We start from the raw sequence: 19,086 nt of genomic DNA on the forward strand, positions 1-19,086 counted from the left end.
GGGGTCTAGGACCAGAGAACACAGACAGAGTGGATGTGGAGAGGATGTTTCCTATAGTGGGGGGTCTGGGACCAGAGGACACAGATAGAGTGGATGTTTCCTATAGTGGGGGGTCTGGGACCAGAGGACACAGATAGAGTGGATGTGGAGAGGATATTTCCTATGGTGGGGGGTCTGGGACCAGAGGGCACAGATAGAGTGGATGTGGAGAGGATGTTTCCTATAGTGGGGTGTCTGGGACCAGAGGACACAGATAGAGTGGATGTGGAGAGGATGTTTCCTATGGTGGGGGGTCTGGGACCAGAGGACACAGATAGAGTGGATGTGGAGAGGATGTTTCCTATAGTGCGGGAGTCTAGGACCAGAGGACACAGATAGAGTGGATGTGGAGAGGATGTTTCCTATGGTGGGGGGTCTGGGACCAGAGGGCACAGATAGAGTGGATATAGAGAGGATGTTTCCTGTAGTGGGGGAGTCTAGGACCAGAGGACACAGATAGAGTGGATGTGGAGAGGATGTTTCCTATAGTGGGGGAGTCTAGGATCAGAGGACACAGATAGAGTGGATGTGGAGAGGATGTTTCCTATAGTGGGGGAGTCTAGGACCAGAGGACACAGACAGAGTGGATGTGGAGAGGATGTTTCCTATAGTGGGGGAGTCTAGGACCAGAGGACACAGATAGAGTGGATGTGGAGAGGATGTTTCCTATAGTGGGCGAGTCTAGGAGCAGAGAACACAGATAGAGTGGATGTGGAGAGGATGTTTCCTACAGTGGGGGAGTCTAGGACCACAGATAGAGTGGATGTGGAGAGGATGTTTCCTATAGTGGGGGAGTCTAGGACCAGAGGACACAGATAGAGTGGATGTGGAGAGCATGTTTCCTATAGTGGGGGAGTCTAGGACCAGAGGACACAGATAGAGTGGATGTGGAGAGGATGTTTCCTATGGTGGGGGGAGTCTAGGACCAGAGGACACAGATAGAGTGGATGTGGAGAGGATGTTTCCTATAGTGGGCGAGTCTAGGAGCAGAGAACACAGATAGAGTGGATGTGGAGAGGTTGTTTCCTATAGTGGGGGAGTCTAGGACCAGAGGACACAGATAGAGTGGATGTGGAGAGGATGTTTCCTATAGTGGGGGAGTCTAGGACCAGAGGACACAGATAGAGTGGATGTGGAGAGGATGTTTCCTATCGTGGGGGAGTCTAGGACCAGAGGGCACAGATAGAGTGGATGTGGAGAGGATGTTTCCTATAGTGGGGGGGTCTGGGACCAGAGGGCACAGATAGAGTGGATGTGGAGAGGATGTTTCCTATAGTGGGGGGTCTGGGACCAGAGGACACAGATAGAGTGGATATGGAGAGGATGTTTCCTATAGTGGGGGAGTCTAGGACCAGAGGACACAGATAGAGTGGATGTGGAGAGGATGTTTCCTATAGTGGGGGAGTCTAGGACCAGAGGACACAGATAGAGTGGATGTGGAGAGGATGTTTCCTATGGTGGGGGGTCTAGGACCAGAGAACACAGACAGAGTGGATGTGGAGAGGATGTTTCCTATAGTGGGGGGTCTGGGACCAGAGGACACAGATAGAGTGGATGTTTCCTATAGTGGGGGGTCTGGGACCAGAGGACACAGATAGAGTGGATGTGGAGAGGATATTTCCTATGGTGGGGGGTCTGGGACCAGAGGGCACAGATAGAGTGGATGTGGAGAGGATGTTTCCTATAGTGGGGTGTCTGGGACCAGAGGACACAGATAGAGTGGATGTGGAGAGGATGTTTCCTATGGTGGGGGGTCTGGGACCAGAGGACACAGATAGAGTGGATGTGGAGAGGATGTTTCCTATAGTGCGGGAGTCTAGGACCAGAGGACACAGATAGAGTGGATGTGGAGAGGATGTTTCCTATGGTGGGGGGTCTGGGACCAGAGGGCACAGATAGAGTGGATATGGAGAGGATGTTTCCTGTAGTGGGGGAGTCTAGGACCAGAGGACACAGATAGAGTGGATGTGGAGAGGATGTTTCCTATAGTGGGGGAGTCTAGGATCAGAGGACACAGATAGAGTGGATGTGGAGAGGATGTTTCCTATAGTGGGGGAGTCTAGGACCAGAGGACACAGACAGAGTGGATGTGGAGAGGATGTTTCCTATAGTGGGGGAGTCTAGGACCAGAGGACACAGATAGAGTGGATGTGGAGAGGATGTTTCCTATAGTGGGCGAGTCTAGGAGCAGAGAACACAGATAGAGTGGATGTGGAGAGGATGTTTCCTACAGTGGGGGAGTCTAGGACCACAGATAGAGTGGATGTGGAGAGGATGTTTCCTATAGTGGGGGAGTCTAGGACCAGAGGACACAGATAGAGTGGATGTGGAGAGGATGTTTCCTATAGTGGGGGAGTCTGGGACCAGAGGACACAGATAGAGTGGATATGGAGAGGATGTTTCCTATGGTGGGTGGTCTGGGACCAGAGGGCACAGATAGAGTGGATGTGGAGAGGATGTTTCCTATAGTGGGGGAGTCTAGGATCAGAGGACACAGATAGAGTGGATGTGGAGAGGATGTTTCCTATAGTGGGGGAGTCTAGGACCAGAGGACACAGATAGAGTGGATGTGGAGAGGATGTTTCCTATAGTGGGCGAGTCTAGGAGCAGAGAACACAGATAGAGTGGATGTGGAGAGGTTGTTTCCTATAGTGGGGGAGTCTAGGACCAGAGGACACAGATAGAGTGGATGTGGAGAGGATGTTTCCTATAGTGGGGGAGTCTAGGACCAGAGGACACAGATAGAGTGGATGTGGAGAGGATGTTTCCTATCGTGGGGGAGTCTAGGACCAGAGGACACAGATAGAGTGGATGTGGAGAGGATGTTTCCTATGGTGGGGGGAGTCTAGGACCAGAGGACACAGATAGAGTGGATGTGGAGAGGATGCTTCCTAAAGTGGGGGAGTCTAGGACCAGAGGACACAGATAGAGTGGATGTGGAGAGGATGTTTCCTATAGTGGGGGAGTCTAGGACCAGAGGACACAGATAGAGTGGATGTGGAGAGGATGTTTCCTATCGTGGGGGAGTCTAGGACCAGAGGACACAGATAGAGTGGATGTGGAGAGGATGTTTCCTATGGTGGGGGGAGTCTAGGACCAGAGGACACAGATAGAGTGGATGTGGAGAGGATGCTTCCTAAAGTGGGGGAGTCTAGGACCAGAGGACACAGATAGAGTGGATGTGGAGAGGATGTTTCCTATGGTGGGGGGTCTGGGACCAGAGGACACAGATAGAGTGGATGTGGAGAGGATGCTTCCTATAGTGGGGGAGTCTAGGACCAGAGGACACAGATAGAGTGGATGTGGAGAGGATGTTTCCTATAGTGGGGTGTCTGGGACCAGAGGACACAGATAGAGTGGATGTGGAGAGGATGTTTCCTATGGTGGGGGGTCTGGGACCAGAGGGCACAGATAGAGTGGATATGGAGAGGATGTTTCCTGTAGTGGGGGAGTCTAGGACCAGAGGACACAGATAGAGTGGATGTGGAGAGGATGTTTCCTATAGTGGGGGAGTCTAGGACCAGAGGACACAGACAGAGTGGATGTGGAGAGGATGTTTCCTATAGTGGGGGAGTCTAGGACCAGAGGACACAGATAGAGTGGATGTGGAGAGGATGTTTCCTATAGTGGGCGAGTCTAGGAGCAGAGAACACAGATAGAGTGGATGTGGAGAGGATGTTTCCTACAGTGGGGGAGTCTAGGACCACAGATAGAGTGGATGTGGAGAGGATGTTTCCTATAGTGGGGGAGTCTAGGACCAGAGGACACAGATAGAGTGGATGTGGAGAGGATGTTTCCTTTAGTGGGGGAGTCTGGGACCAGAGGACACAGATAGAGTGGATATGGAGAGGATGTTTCCTATGGTGGGTGGTCTGGGACCAGAGGGCACAGATAGAGTGGATGTGGAGAGGATGTTTCCTATAGTGGGGGAGTCTAGGATCAGAGGACACAGATAGAGTGGATGTGGAGAGGATGTTTCCTATAGTGGGGGAGTCTAGGACCAGAGGACACAGATAGAGTGGATGTGGAGAGGATGTTTCCTATAGTGGGCGAGTCTAGGAGCAGAGAACACAGATAGAGTGGATGTGGAGAGGTTGTTTCCTATAGTGGGGGAGTCTAGGACCAGAGGACACAGATAGAGTGGATGTGGAGAGGATGTTTCCTATAGTGGGGGAGTCTAGGACCAGAGGACACAGATAGAGTGGATGTGGAGAGGATGTTTCCTATCGTGGGGGAGTCTAGGACCAGAGGACACAGATAGAGTGGATGTGGAGAGGATGTTTCCTATGGTGGGGGGAGTCTAGGACCAGAGGACACAGATAGAGTGGATGTGGAGAGGATGCTTCCTAAAGTGGGGGAGTCTAGGACCAGAGGACACAGATAGAGTGGATGTGGAGAGGATGTTTCCTATGGTGGGGGGTCTGGGACCAGAGGACACAGATAGTGGATGTGGAGAGGATGTTTCCTATGGTTGGGGAGTCTTGGACCAGGAGACACAGATAAAGTGGATGTGGAGAGGATGTTTCCTATGGTGGGTGGTCTGGGACCACAGGACACAGATAGAGTGGATGTGGAGAGGATGTTTCCTATGGTTGGGGAGTCTTGGACCAGAAGACACAGATAGAGTGGATGTGGAGAGTATGTTTCCTATGGTTGGGGAGTCTAGGACCAGAGGACACAGATAGAGTGGATGTGGAGAGGATGTTTCCTATGGTTGGGGAGTCTAGGACCAGAGGACACAGATAGAGTGGATGTGGAGAGGATGTTTCCTATAGTGGGGGAGTCTGGGACCAGAGGACACAGATAGAGTGGATGTGGAGAGGATGTTTCCTATAGTGGGGGAGTCTGGGACCAGAGGACACAGATAGAGTGGATATGGAGAGGATGTATTCTATAGTGGGGGAGTCTGGGACCAGAGGACACAGATAGAGTGGATATGGAGAGGATGTTTCCTATGGTGGGGGGTCTAGGACCAGAGGACACAGATAGAGTGGATATGGAGAGGATGTTTCCTATAGTGGGGGGTGTCTAGGACCAGAGGGCACAGATAGAGTGGATGTGGTGAGGATGTTTCCTATTGTGGGGGTCTGGGACCAGAGGACACAGATAGAGTGGATGTGGAGAGGATGTTTCCTATTGTGGGGGTCTGGGACCAGAGGACACAGATAGAGTGGATGTGGAGAGGATGTTTCCTATAGTGCGGGAGTCTAGGACCAGAGGACACAGATAGAGTGGATGTGGAGAGGATGTTTCCTATGGTGGGGGGTCTGGGACCAGAGGGCAGAGATAGAGTGGATGTGGAGAGGATGTTTCCTATAGTGGGGGAGTTTGGGACCAGAGGACACAGATAGAGTGGATGTGGAGAGGATGTTTCCTGTAGTGGGCGAGTCTAGGAGCAGAGAACACAGATAGAGTGGATGTGGAGAGGATGTTTCCTATAGTGGAAGAGTCTAGGAGCAGAGAACACAGATAGAGTGGATGTGGAGAGGATGTTTCCTATGGTGGGGGGTCTGGGACCAGAGGACACAGATAGAGTGGATATGGAGAGGATGTTTCCTATGGTGGGGGGTCTGGGACCAGAGGGCACATCCACAGAATGTGGAAGCGACCTCCTTTTAGAACAGAGATGGGGAGGAATTTCTTTGGCAAGATGGTGGGGAATCTGTGGAATTCTTTGCCACAGGCAGCTGTGGAGGCCAAGTCTTTATGTATGTTTAAGGCAGAGATTGATGATTCTTGATTGGTCAGGGCATGAAAGGATACGGGGAAAACGCAGGAGGGTGGGGCCGAGAGGGAACATGGATCAGCCATGACGGACTGGTGGAGTAGACTCAATGGCCAACTGATCTAATTCTGTTCCTATATCGTATGGTCCTATGGTAATGTGCTCGGGGAGAGCTACATTTGTACATAAGTGTGACCTCTCACGGTGGGAAAAAAAACCACAGTCATTCTGTCGGAAACCTTGAAGCAGGTTGGTCACGGTAGAACTGACAGTGCCTTGACAAGACTGGATTGGGAAGGTGTTTGAGTGTAAGAAAGGTGGTGGTGAGCACGATGCGAGTCTATATAGATGGGTTGTAGAGGTTTTATTGGCTGCTCACTGTGCAGAACCTACTCTCTCCTTGGTATTACTACATTGCAGAGGCTGCTAAGTGAGCCTTCAGTTTGCTCTGGATACAGAGGTGTAACCCTCTGATCAGTGCTGTGGCAGAACAGATGGATCAAGTACATAATTAATCGAAAGTGGTGTCACAGGTGGATAGGGCCGTAAAGAAAGCTTTTGGCACATTGTCCTTCATAAATCAATGTATTGAGTACGGGGATGGGACATTATGTTGAAGTTGTATAAGATGTTGGTGAGGCCTAATTTGGAGTATTGTGTGTCACCTGCCTACAGGAAAGCTGTAAATAAGGTTGAAAGAGCAGAGAAAATTTACAGGGATGTTGCGGGTCTGGGGGGCCTGAGTTATAGGGAAAGACTGAATAGGTTTGGACTTTATTCATTGAAAAGTAGAAGATTGAGAGATTGAGAGGAGGTATACAAAGTTATGAGGGGTATAGATAGGGTAAATGCAAGCAGGCTTTTTTCACTGAGGTTGACTGGGACGAAAACTAGAGGGCATGGGTTAAGGGTAAAATGTGAAAAGTTTAAGGGAATATGAGGAGGAAGCTTCTTCACTCGGAGGGCCATGAGAGTGCAGAACAAGTAGTACATGCGAGCTCGATTTCAAAGTTTAAGAGAAGTTTGGCTATGTACATGGATAGTAGGGATATGGAGGGCTGTGGTCCTGGTGCAGATCCATGGGAGTAGGCAACTCAAATTATTTTGGCTTGAACTAGATGAGCCAATGGGCCTGTTCCTGTGCTGTACTTCTCTAATGCTCCTGGGATACAAGCTGGGGTCTGATCAACCCTGGCTGTGTCCCCTGAGAGAGGTTATCTGACGTCGAATGACCCGAAATCCCCCGATGACCCCAGATTACATCACTAATGATGGGTCCCAGCACATCCTAGGTTGTACCATGAGATGATCTATAAATCACATCTTTCAACATAAAACAGGGTTTACTGGTAATACAAAAGTAACTTTACAGTGAGTGAAGAAAGTCCTTCAAACCAGCAGCATAACTAAACAAGTGTGTAGGCACTGGATTTAAAAAAAGGGCATTTAATGAACTCATCGAGTGGAGGTTATAAGAATGTCTCTTTGCAGAGCAGTATGAAGAAATGCAATGAGCCGTTGTAAGTTGTAGGTGGAATGGTAATAACTTCTGCAAAGGAAGAAGTGTGTAATTGACCGGCCATGGTGGCAGGGCAGCAGCTTTCTCTACTCTACTCACTGCTGAGAAAGTTCCCTTAAGCACTGATGAATGGAAACAGCGACACCAGAGATTCTGCAGGTCAACACACCAAACACGGGAGGAGCTCAGCAGGTCAAGCAGCGTCCATGGACGTGAATCAACAGTCGGCATTTCAGGCCGAGACCTTTCATCAGGACTGGAAAGGGAAGTGGGGGGTGGGGGGGAAAGCCAGAATAAGGAGGTGGAGGCAGAGGAGTGGAGGACCAGGTGGATGGGGACGAGGGGCGGGGGAATGAAGAAAGAAGCTGGTGGGAAAAGGTAAAGGGAAAAAGAAGAAGAATCTGATAGGAGAGCAGAGTGGACCTTGAGAAGGACAGGTAAGAGGGAGGCTCCATGGGAACAGTGATGGTAGGTTTATTGGCTACTGCTAATTGCCCCTAGTGTCGGTGGTGGAAGACGTATTGGTTGTGGAGTAGGGGGAAACGGTACAGAGTTGGTATAGATGGGTGCAGCTGTAGCGGGACAAATGACGTTCGCATGCCGCATGACTGTACCCACTGGTGGGGTTTAAACCCTTGCTCTGATCGCCCCAGGACAGTGTTCATCATTTTCCCCACATCAATATAAACTCCTGCCTGTTCCTCTTGTTAAAGCCTCTGAAAGGATTCCGCAGTCTGTTCTATATCGGAGCTGGAAAGTGGGAGACAGGCATCAGAAGTAGGAGCAGACTCTTTACCAGTCTGTCAACATCTTGAATATATTCAGTGACGCCTCTCCACAATTTCAAAGGTTCGCGACCCTCTCTGAGAAAAAATTCTTCCTCATACCTGGTGACCACTTATTCCCTCAATAGAGGAAGCCTCCTGTCTTTATCCAACCTGGTTGGTGCTTAGAGCCGTTGGTTGGCCTGCAACTTTTTTTTTCTCTCATGATTAGCCTTGATTTAAGTTCCTCCCTGTCTGTAACCTGTTAGAACATACAGGAAAGTACAGGCCCTTTGGCCCACAATGTTCTGCTGACCTGTTCCAGGATAAATTTGGCCCTTCCCTCCCACATAGCCCTCCATTTTTCTATTATCAATGTGCCTATCTAAGAGTTTCATAAATATTCCCAATGCATCTGCTTCTACTTTGGCATGTGGCAAAGGTAATGTCGCAGTAGTTATGGGGGATTTCAACATGCAGGTGAACTGGGAGAATCAGGTTGGTGCTGGACCACAGGATAGGGAGTTTGTAGAGTGCCTACGGGATGCATTCTTGGAACAGCTTGTACAAGAGCCGACCAGGGATAAGACTATTCTGGATTTAGTGTTATGTAATGAACAGGATTTGATAAGCGATCTCGTAGTAAAGGAGCCATTAGGAGGTAGTGATCATAATATGATAAGTTTTTATCTGCAATTTGAGAAGGATAAGGACAGCTTGGAGGTGTCAGTGTTGCAGTTGAACAAAGGCGACTATGGAGCCATGAGGGAGGAGCTGGCCAAAGTTGACTGGACGGATAGCCTAGCAGAAAAGACAGTGGAACAGCAATGGCAGGTATTCTTGGAAATAATGCACAAGGTGCAAAATCAGTTCATCCCCCAGAGAAGGAAGGATTCAAAGGGGGGAAAGGGGCCACAGTGGTTGACAAAGGAAGTCAGAGATTGCATAGCATTAAAAAAAAAGGAAATATGATAGAGCTAAGGTGAGTGGGAGGACAGATGATTGGGAAGTTTTTAAGGAACAACAGAACTTAACTAAAAAGACAATATGGGGAGGAAAAATGAGGTACGAACGCAAGCTAGCCAGGAATATAAAGGAAGATAGCAAAAGCTTTTTCAGGTATATGAAGAGAAAGAAGATAGTTAAGAACAATGTTGGGCCCTTGAAAAATGAATTGGGTGAAATTATTTGGGGAAACAGAAATGGCGGAAGAATTTAATGAGTACTTTAGATCTGTCTTCACTAAGGAAGACACAAGCAATGTCCCAGATGTATGGATGGGCCAAGGACATAGGGTAACAGAGGAAATGAAACAGATTGACATTAGGAAGGGAATTAGGAAGACTGATGGGACTGAAGGCTGACAAATCCCCAGGTCCAGATGGTCTGCATCCTAGGCTACTAAAGGAGGTGGCCCTGGAAATTGTGGATGCATTGGTAATCATTTTCCAATGTTCCTTAGATTCAGGATCAGTTCCTGAGGATTGGAGAATGGCTAATGTTATCCCACTTTTTAAAAAAGGAGGGAGGGAGAAAACAGAGAACTATCGACCTGTCAGCCTGACATCAGTGGTGGGAAAGATGCTAAGAGTCCATTATTAAGGATGAAATAGTGGCATATCTAGATAGCAGTGATAGGATTGGGCCGAGCCAGCATGGATTTACCAAGGGTAAATCATGCTTGACTAATCTGTTGGAGTTTTTCGAGGATGTAACCAGGAAGTTAGACGGGGGAGATCCAGTGGATGTAGTGTACCTCGATTTTCAGAAGGCATTTGATAAGGTCCCACATAGGAGACTGGTGAGTAAAATCAGAGCTCATGGCATTGGGGGGAAGATATTGACATGGATAGAAAACATGGATATTGGCAGATAGAAAGCAAAGGGTAGCGGTGAACGGGTGTTTCTCGGAACGGCAGGTGGTGACTAGTGGGGTGCCACAGGGCTCGGTATTGGGACCACAGCTGTTTACCATTTACGTCAACGATTTAGATGAAGGCATTGAGAATAACATCAGCAAATTTGCTGATGATACTAAACTGGGTGGCAGTGTGACATGTGATGAGGATGTTAGGAGAATTCAGGGTGACTTGGATAGGCTGGGTGAGTGGGCAGATACTTAGCAGATGGCGTTTAATGTGAATAAGTGTGAGGTTATCCACTTTGGGAGTAAGAACTGGAAGGCAGATTATTATCTGAACGGTGTAGAGTTAGGTAAGGGAGAAATACAAAGGGATCTAGGAGTCCTTGTTCATCAGTCACTGAAGGTGAATGAGCAAGTGCAGCAGGCAGTGAAGAAGGCTAATGGAATGTTGGTCTTTATTACAAAGGGAATTGAGTACAAGAGCAAGGAAATCCTTTTGCATTTGTACAGAGCCCTGGTGAGACCACACCTGGAGTATTGTGTACTGTTTTGGTCTCCAGGGTTAAGGAAGGACATCCTGGCTGTAGAGGAAGTGCAGCGTAGATTCACGAGGTTAATTCCTGGGATGTCTGGACTGTCTTACGCAGAGAGGTTAGAGAGACTGGGCTTGTACACGCTGGAATTAAGGAGATTGAGAGGAGATGTGATTGAAACATTTAAGATTATTAAGGGATTGGATAAGATAGAGGCAGGAAATATGTTCCAGATGCTGGGAGAGTCCAGTACCAGAGGGCATGGTTTGAGAATAAGGGGTAGGTCATTTAGGACAGAGTTAAGGAAAAACTTCTTCTCCCAGAGAGTTGTGGGGGTCTGGAATGCACTGCCTCGGAAGGTAGTGGAAACCAATTCTCTGGATGCTTTCAAGAAGGAGCTAGATAGGTATCTTATGGATAGGGGAATCAAGGGATATGGGGACAAGGCAGGAACAGGGTATTGATAGTAGATGATCAGCCATGATCTCAAAATGGCGGTGCAGGCTCGAAGGGCCAAACGGTCTACTTCTGCACCTATTGTCTATTGTCTACTAGGGTGTTATGGTAGTGCAGCAGTTAGCGCGACATTATTCCAGCTCGGGGCATCGGAAGTCAGTGTTGGAGCTTGTAAGTTCACCCCATGAATGCATGGGTTTCCTCCTGGTGCTCAAGTTTCCTCCCACATTCCAAAGACATAGCAGTTAGTAAGTCATTGTAGATTGTGATTAGGCTCGGTTTAAATAGGTATGGCTCATTGGTCTGGAAGTGCTTCTGCGCTGGATCTTTAAATAAATAAGTAGATGGATAGAAACCACCACCCCTGACAACATGTTCTGAGTAAAGAACTTACCTCTGATTCCCAACCCCTCCCCCATACTTCCCTCCAATCTCCTCAGTCTGTTAGTCAGGATCAATCATGGATGTTGCATCCTGGCTGTCTTCATGATATGCAAGCCAGGGCAGTACGATACGAAGAGCAAGCTATTCCCTACGTAGCTGATGAGTCCAAAGGAACCGCTGTGACCGATACAGTTTCACAGTGTCACAGGAGTTGCCAGTCAGTGTTGAACTGAATGTAACACTACCTTAGGGACTCCAGCTCCCGATTTATCCCTCAGGGTTCACTCCTGAAGCCTCCCCCATGAGGTACAGCCGCAAGGCAGCGGAGGTTTGAGATCAGAGTTTTCCTTCTCCTAGATGAGCTGCCAACTGCAGCTGGTGAGCCCCATCTGCCTGAAGCGACTGGTTCTAAGGCACCAGGAACCCGCCTTTGCCCCTTCTCCAGTCAGTAGAAACAGTTCCGCAGGGCTTAGTAGCTAAACCAGACACTAAACTGGACTTGGTTGTCAGAGGCTATTTGAGATGACTCCCCAGTTATAACAACCTTAAGGAACCACCTTGCACTCTGCTGTTTTCTGCCTTCCACCGTAAAGGGCGATCCAAGCTAATTCTGCAAAAATCCTGCCATTCCTTTCTCCCATGAATGATTCTATGCTCTAAGGGACCAATATTCACTTCAAAATTTCAAAGCTTCATTTGATTATCAAAGTATGTACTCAAAATACAATTCTGAGATTCGTCTTCTCCAGAGAGCCATGAAATACAGAAAAATCATGGAGGTCATGACACGAAAAAGAAAAAGAACTCACAAAAACTCACAAACCCCAAACCCCACCCACCAACACCTCCACCGCACAAAAACCAACAGATCACCCACCCAGAAAACAGCAGCTCGAACTTCAAACCCCAATCCCTTCCCTTGCAATAAAAGCAGCGACAATAACATAAAAGCTCCAACTGCCTCCCTCACTTACAAAGAACTATCAGATAAGCAAAGCATCAAATCTTCAAACCCCCAACCACCTTTCTTTCAAGAAAGAAAAACACAGGAAACTGAAGGAAAGCAATATAAACTACAGTCCATGCCAGTAATCCCATAAATCTCAGAATTTCAAAAAACATCCTCCCATCAGCATCGAGGAGAGCAACGACTGAACCACGGCCTCTGTGGAGAATGACCATTGCTGACCTGCAGCCTCCACAGAGAGCGACCGCTAACCCGGCCTCCTCTGCATTTGTCTCGATGCTTCGATCATCCTCGACACTTCACTCAGTGAGAAACTGAGCCGATCTTGGCCCCGCGCCCGTCTCTGGCTTCTCGAGGCAGCTCGTGCACGTGGTGCTCTGTTCTGTCGGGGTCAGCAGAGCGCTGGCTGACTTGATCGAACTCCAAACTGTATGATACGTGCTCCAGCGGTTTCCTAAAACACAATCAATATGGAAAGGATAAGTAGATGATGTAGAAAAAGTGAAATAATTGACTCTCTGGAAGATGTTGCCTGAGGAATTGTTGTTTGTTGCTGCAATCTTTACCCCTTCACCAGGTCATATATAGAGGGTGAAGCACTCTGCTGCCTTTCCAGCAACCATGGCTAGCTAGTTAATGTTTAATCTGTGGATCATCCTTCACTTTCCCCTTTACCCTTCATCTGGGGTAAGGAAAGTGTCGGAATGAAATTTCTCTGTCTCCCAGTAGGTGGTGGTGTTGTTCCCTGTCTGATGTGTTAGTATCAGAATCGGGTTTAATATCGCTGGCATACGTTGTGAAATTTGTTGTTTCGCGGCAGCTGTACATTGCAATACATAATAATAGAAACTATAAATCATAGTAATGAAATAAGCAGTGCCAAAGAAAGGTAGTGTTCATGGTGCTCATTCGGAAATATGTGTTTCTAAAACAGCGAGTGTGTGTTGTCAGGCTCCTGGACCTCCTCCTTGATGTTAGTAATGAGAAGAGGGCATCTCCTTGGTGATGGGGGTCCCTCTTGACAGATGCCACCTTTCTGAGGCATCCGTTTTTGAAGACATGCTCAATGGCATGACTAATCTTTCATCCTTACCACAGCCACAGATGGTTCATCCTCTCTTTCTCACTAGAACAGTCCTGTGTTAAAATTTCTGAAGAATTTCCTCAACTGTCTGCCACAGCTGGTCTAGATTCATCTGTTTTCCTGATCCATATAAATAAACTCTAATCACATCCCACTGCAATTGCCAAGAGGTTCCAGACACTGTGTCTATAATTCTGCTACGCCAAGATCACCGGAGGATAGGTTACATGAGTAATTAATTCTGTCTCATTGCACAAAACCAGATCCATAGGATCAATAGTTCCCCTGAGGAACCATCCTGTATACACACTGTGAGCTTGTCCTCAAGGCTAGTTTTGCTAGCTGAGTTTGTCCAATCAGAACGATAGATAAAGTGAGTTACAAATATCACGGACTAGATGGGCCGAAGGGCCTATTTCTGTGCTCTATGCCTCTACAACCTTGTCCTCAAGGCTACTTTTGCTAGCTGAATTAGTCCAATCAGTACGATAGTTACAAATATCATGGTACTTGTCTTACGTACATTACTTCTCGGTTTATACTCTGTCCTGGTGTCTAACTACTGTTAAGAAGCCTGTGTATTCATCTGCCATCAGCTCACCCACCTTGTAACCAATGCTGTGCACTTCAATAAAGATCCGATAGTTCTATTCTTATTCCCCTCTGCCCTTTTAACACTCGGTGCCCTGTATTTCCTCATACAAAAGCTAGAGAAAATCTGCAGACGCTGGGAATCCGAGCAACACGCACACACGCAAAATGCTGGAGGAACTCAGCAGGCCAGGCAGCGTCTCTGGCAATGCTGATAGACTTATGTTTCCATAGCCCCGCTTGTCCCCGGGATGATAGCTTTCTCCTTTCAGAGTAACCCTTCACCCGAACCCCCTTTCTGCCATGTTCAGCTCAATGTTCCCAGCATTATCTATTTACTTTGTTTTGTTTTGATGTGTACAGTCTGTTTTCTTTTGCACTTTGGTTGAGTCAGTCTTTGTTTGTGTGTAGTTTTTCATTGATTCTATTGTATTTCTTTGTTTGTCTGTGAATCCCTGAAAGAAAATGAATCTAAAGGTTGAATATGGTGACATACACATACTTTGAAAATTAACTTACTTTGAATATTGTGACTCTCCTTTTGGGCTCCCCGCCTCGTATCAAGTTAGTTTCAAACAATCATTCCTTCATTATGTGCCGTGTCATGTGACAAAAGCTATCATGGTTTTTCCATGAGATAGAGTTATAGAAACAGGCCTTTCAGTTAATCTGCCTACTCCCATCGACCTGCTCTGAGACCACAGCCCTCCATACCCCTACCTAGCCAAACGTTGAGATTGAGCTCGCATGCACCATTCCACATTCTCACAGCTCTGAGGGCCATGAAGAGGTTTCCCCTCATGTTCTCCTTAAACTTTTCACCTTTCACCCTCAACCCATGACCTCTAATTGTAGTTCCAGCTAACCTCAGTGCATTTACCCTATCTATACCCCTCATAATTCTGTATACTTCTATCAAATATCCTCTCAGTCTTCTGTATTCCAAGGAATAAAGTCCTAACCTATTCAATCTTTCCTTATAGCTCAGATCCTCCAGACCTTGTAAATGTACTTTTTCAACTTTGTTTACATCTTTCCTGTATGTAGGTGACCAAAACTGCATACAATACTCCAAATGAGGCCTCAAAAAATGTCTTGTACAACTTGCTGGCAAGTTTTTCTACAGAAGTGGTCTGCCATTGCCTTCTCCTGGGTAGCGCCTTTACAAGAGGGGTGACCCCCGAGCCAGTATCAGAGGTTGTCTGCCTGGTGTCAGGGGTCGTATCACCAGAACTTGTGATCTCCACTGGCTGCTCATACGACCATCCACCACCTGCCCCCATGGTGACCCTGATCAGTGGTGGGGGGGGGGGGGGGGCACTAAGCAAGTGCTACACCTGGAGGGTAGCAGAGTGAAGTAGTGCCTTACACTTCCTTTGGTAGAGCCGTATCTCCACCCCACAAGCCCATTATTTTGACACAGTACATAATAAACGAACAATGCATCATACTTTGAAAATAAATTCACTTTAAACTTTGAACATTCTGATTCTCCTTGGGTTCTCAATCTCTTAGTTCCAACAGTACTAGCAAAGTTTGCACGGAGTTATCCTCCAACATTCACCTTTCCCAGAACCCCGAGCCTTCATTCCCACACCATGCATTCACCAACCTACCTCGTTTCCCTTCCTGCCTATCCTCCAGAAATATCAAATGAGCCTGATTATTCAGTTCCTAACTACAGTCACATTGCAATCAAGTGTCTGTAGTCGCTGTTGGACTACAGTGCCTATGAAAAGTATTCACCCCACCCCCTTGGAAGTTCTCATGTTTTATTGCTTTACAACATTGAATCACAGTGAATTTAATTCGGCTTTTTTGATACTGATCAACAGGAAAAAACTCTTTCATGTCAAAGTGAAAACAGATCTCCACAAAATGATCTAAATTAATTACAAATATAAAACACAAAATGATTGATTGTATAAGTGTGCACCCCTCCCCTTTAATATGACACGCCAAATCATCACTGGTGCAGCCAATTTGCTTTAGAAGTCACATAATTAATTAAACGGAGATCTGTTTTTGGGGAAGTGTGTGCAGTCAAGGTGATTCAATTGATTGTGGTAAAAATATACCTGTATCTGGAAGGTCCAACTACTGGTGAGTCAGTATCCTGGCAAAAGCTACATCATGAAGACAAAAGAACACTCCAAGAAACTCCGCAAAAAAATTATTGAAAAAAGAGAATTCAGGAGATGGATACAAGAAAATTCCCAAGTCACTGAATATCCCTTGGAGTACAGTTAAGTCAATTGTCAAAAAATGGAAAGAATATGGCACAGCTATAAATCTGTCTAGAGTAGGCCATCCTTAAAAACTGAGAGAGCGTGCAAGAAGGGGACTAGTGAGGGAGGCCACCAAAGAGACCTGTGACAACTCTGGAGGAGTTACAAGCCTCAGTGGCTGAGATGGGAGAGATTGCGCATACAACAACTATTGCCCGGGTGATTCACCAGTCACAGCTTTATGGGGGAGTGGCAAAGAGAAAGCCACTGTTGAAAAAAACCCACATGAAATCTCAGCTGGAGTTTGCCAGAAGGTATGTGGGAGACTCAGAAGTCAGCTGGGAGAAGGTTCTGTGGACTGATGAAACCAAAATTGAGCTTTTTGGCCATCAGACTAACACTAACTCTGCACATCATCAAAAACACACAGCATTCCTACCGTGAAGCATGGTGGTGGCTGCATCATGCTGTGGGCGTGCTTGGGAGAAGATTTGTTTTCTGGCAAGACAATGGCCCCAATCATAAAGCCAAAGCTACACAGGAATTGCTTAAAAACAACAAAGTTAATAGAAACCTTATTGAGAAATTGTGGCTGGACTTGAAAAGGGCTGTTCACTCACGATCCCCATCCAATCTGACTGAGTTTGAGCAGTTTTGTGAAGAAGAATGGGGAAAAATTGTAGTGTCCAGATGTGCAAAGCTGATAGAGACCTATCCACACAGACTCGAATCTGTGTAATTGCTGCCAAAATACTGACTTGAAAGGATGGGGGGTGGGGGGGGGGGGGGGTTGGTGAATGAATACTTATGCAATCAATTACTTTATGTTTTATATTTGTAATTAATTTAAATCACTTTGAAGAGATCTGTTTTTACTTTGAAGAGTCTTTTCCTGTTGATCAATGTCAATAAAAAATCCACTGTGATTCAATGTTGTAAGACAATCAAACATGAAAACTTCCAAGGAAGTTTTTATAGGTGCTGTCCCACCAACTCATTTGTCTTCAGATAAAGAGCCTTTAATTTTATCCAGTCATTGCTCACTCTATTTCCTGGTGCTCCCATATGCCTGTGCACTCCATCCTTCCTCAGACATCCTCATTATTGCCCCATCATCACCTTACAGTTTTGCCCTCTCTGTGCCCTTCACCTGAACCTCAATCTTCTATTTGCTTAACTCCATACTGATTCCTACTCCAGTTTCTCCCCCCTATGCCCACGAAGCTCAATTAAACCTTCCTGAGCTCCATTAGCCACCTTCCCCGTTGAGGAGCTGCCTGCCTGTCTCTTCGAGGTCCCACCTCTCCCACAAGTGGTCCCCTTGATGTCTGATGGTTAAGGAAAGAGTCAGCGTCCTCTCACTGGCAGCACGAGCAGTGTTTGGGTCATTGGGATTCTCTCGGTCCCTGTTCCTGTTGAATCCACAGCCTGATCTCTGATGCTTAAAGAAGGTGTCAGCATCCTCCCACAGACAGCAAGGATTCTCTTGATCACCCTCCTTGTTTCCAGTTTAAAACACTGTTCTTCTCTCACTTCAGATGCAGGGTCATTAACCTGAAGTTTCTGCATAACCTGCTGCATATCACGTTCTGTTGTTATTTGAGATTTCGAGCTACTGTTAGAGAGGCCATGTACACTCCCACCAGTGACTCATAACCTTACTATTTCTTATCTCCACCCAAACTGAATTTACATCCTGAACTTACTTTGTGTTTTTTTTATGCACCACGTTTTGCTTTTAAATTACTTTTCACTTCAGTTTGTTGTTTTTCTCTTAAGCCACGCTGGTTACGTGAAATGAAACTGATAGAGCTATTGGATTGCAGATCAGAAGTCAGCACCTCTTAAAGCATAAATCTTTTTGATTTACAGTGGACCCTTTTGGCTATGGATGGGAAGAAATTTGCAAAAAGTTCATACACGACTGTGAGGATGAAACAAACAAAAGGGTGGAGAAGGTAAGTTGAGAACACAAGAGAACCTGTTCTTGCTGGGACTTCCACAAGTGTAAATATATCATCATCAGGTTGAAGTTTATTGTCATTCAACCATACAGGTGTACACAGCTAAACAAAACATCATACCTCTGGGCCAAAGGGTAAAGCACAGTAATACTGTTATGACCCAGTACATACAGTCACACAGTACATACGGTCACACACGGCACATACAGTCACGCACAGCACATACAGTCACATATAGTACATACAGTCACACAGTACATACAGTCACACACTGCATACGGTCACACACAGCACATTCAATCACATATAGTACATACAGTCACACAGTACATACAGTCACACATGGCACATACAGTCACACTGCATACGGTCACACACAGCACATACAATCACATACAGTCATACAGTACATATGGTCACACACAGCACATACAGTCACATATAGTACATACAGTCACACAGTACATACAGTCACACACTGCATACGGTCACACACAGCACAATCAATCACATACAGTACATACAGTCACACAGTACATACAGTCACACATGGCACATACAGTCACACACTGCATACGGTCACACACAGCACATACAATCACAGCACATACAGTCACACAGTACATACAGTCACACACAGCACATACGGTCACACGCAGTACATACAGTCACACGTAGTACATATAATCATACAGTACATACAGTCACATGCAGTACATACAGTCACACACGGCACATACAGTCACACGCAGTACATACAGTCACACAGTACATACAGTCACACGTAGTACATACAATCATACAGTACATACAGTCACACTGCATACGGTCACACACGGCACATACAGTCACACACTGCATACGGTCACATACAGCGCATACTGTCACACACAGGACATAGTCACGGTACATACAGCTACACACAGGACATATGGTCGCACACAGTACATATGGTCACACAAGGCACA

General features: G+C 46.6%; 1 protein-coding gene across 1 annotated transcript in view; it reads left to right on the forward strand.

The window, feature by feature from the left end:
• Positions 1 to 19,086, forward strand: part of LOC132385574 (zona pellucida-binding protein 2-like) — a 139,794-nt gene that overhangs the window by 91,702 nt on the left and 29,006 nt on the right. The window contains exon 6 of the mRNA XM_059957739.1: positions 18,027 to 18,112. Within this exon, the coding sequence (XP_059813722.1) occupies positions 18,027 to 18,112 (86 nt within the window). The remainder of the gene's footprint in view (positions 1 to 18,026; positions 18,113 to 19,086) is intronic.

Source organism: Hypanus sabinus (assembly GCF_030144855.1).
Source record: "Hypanus sabinus isolate sHypSab1 chromosome X1 unlocalized genomic scaffold, sHypSab1.hap1 SUPER_X1_unloc_1, whole genome shotgun sequence".
NCBI classification, from domain to species: Eukaryota; Metazoa; Chordata; class Chondrichthyes; order Myliobatiformes; family Dasyatidae; genus Hypanus; species Hypanus sabinus.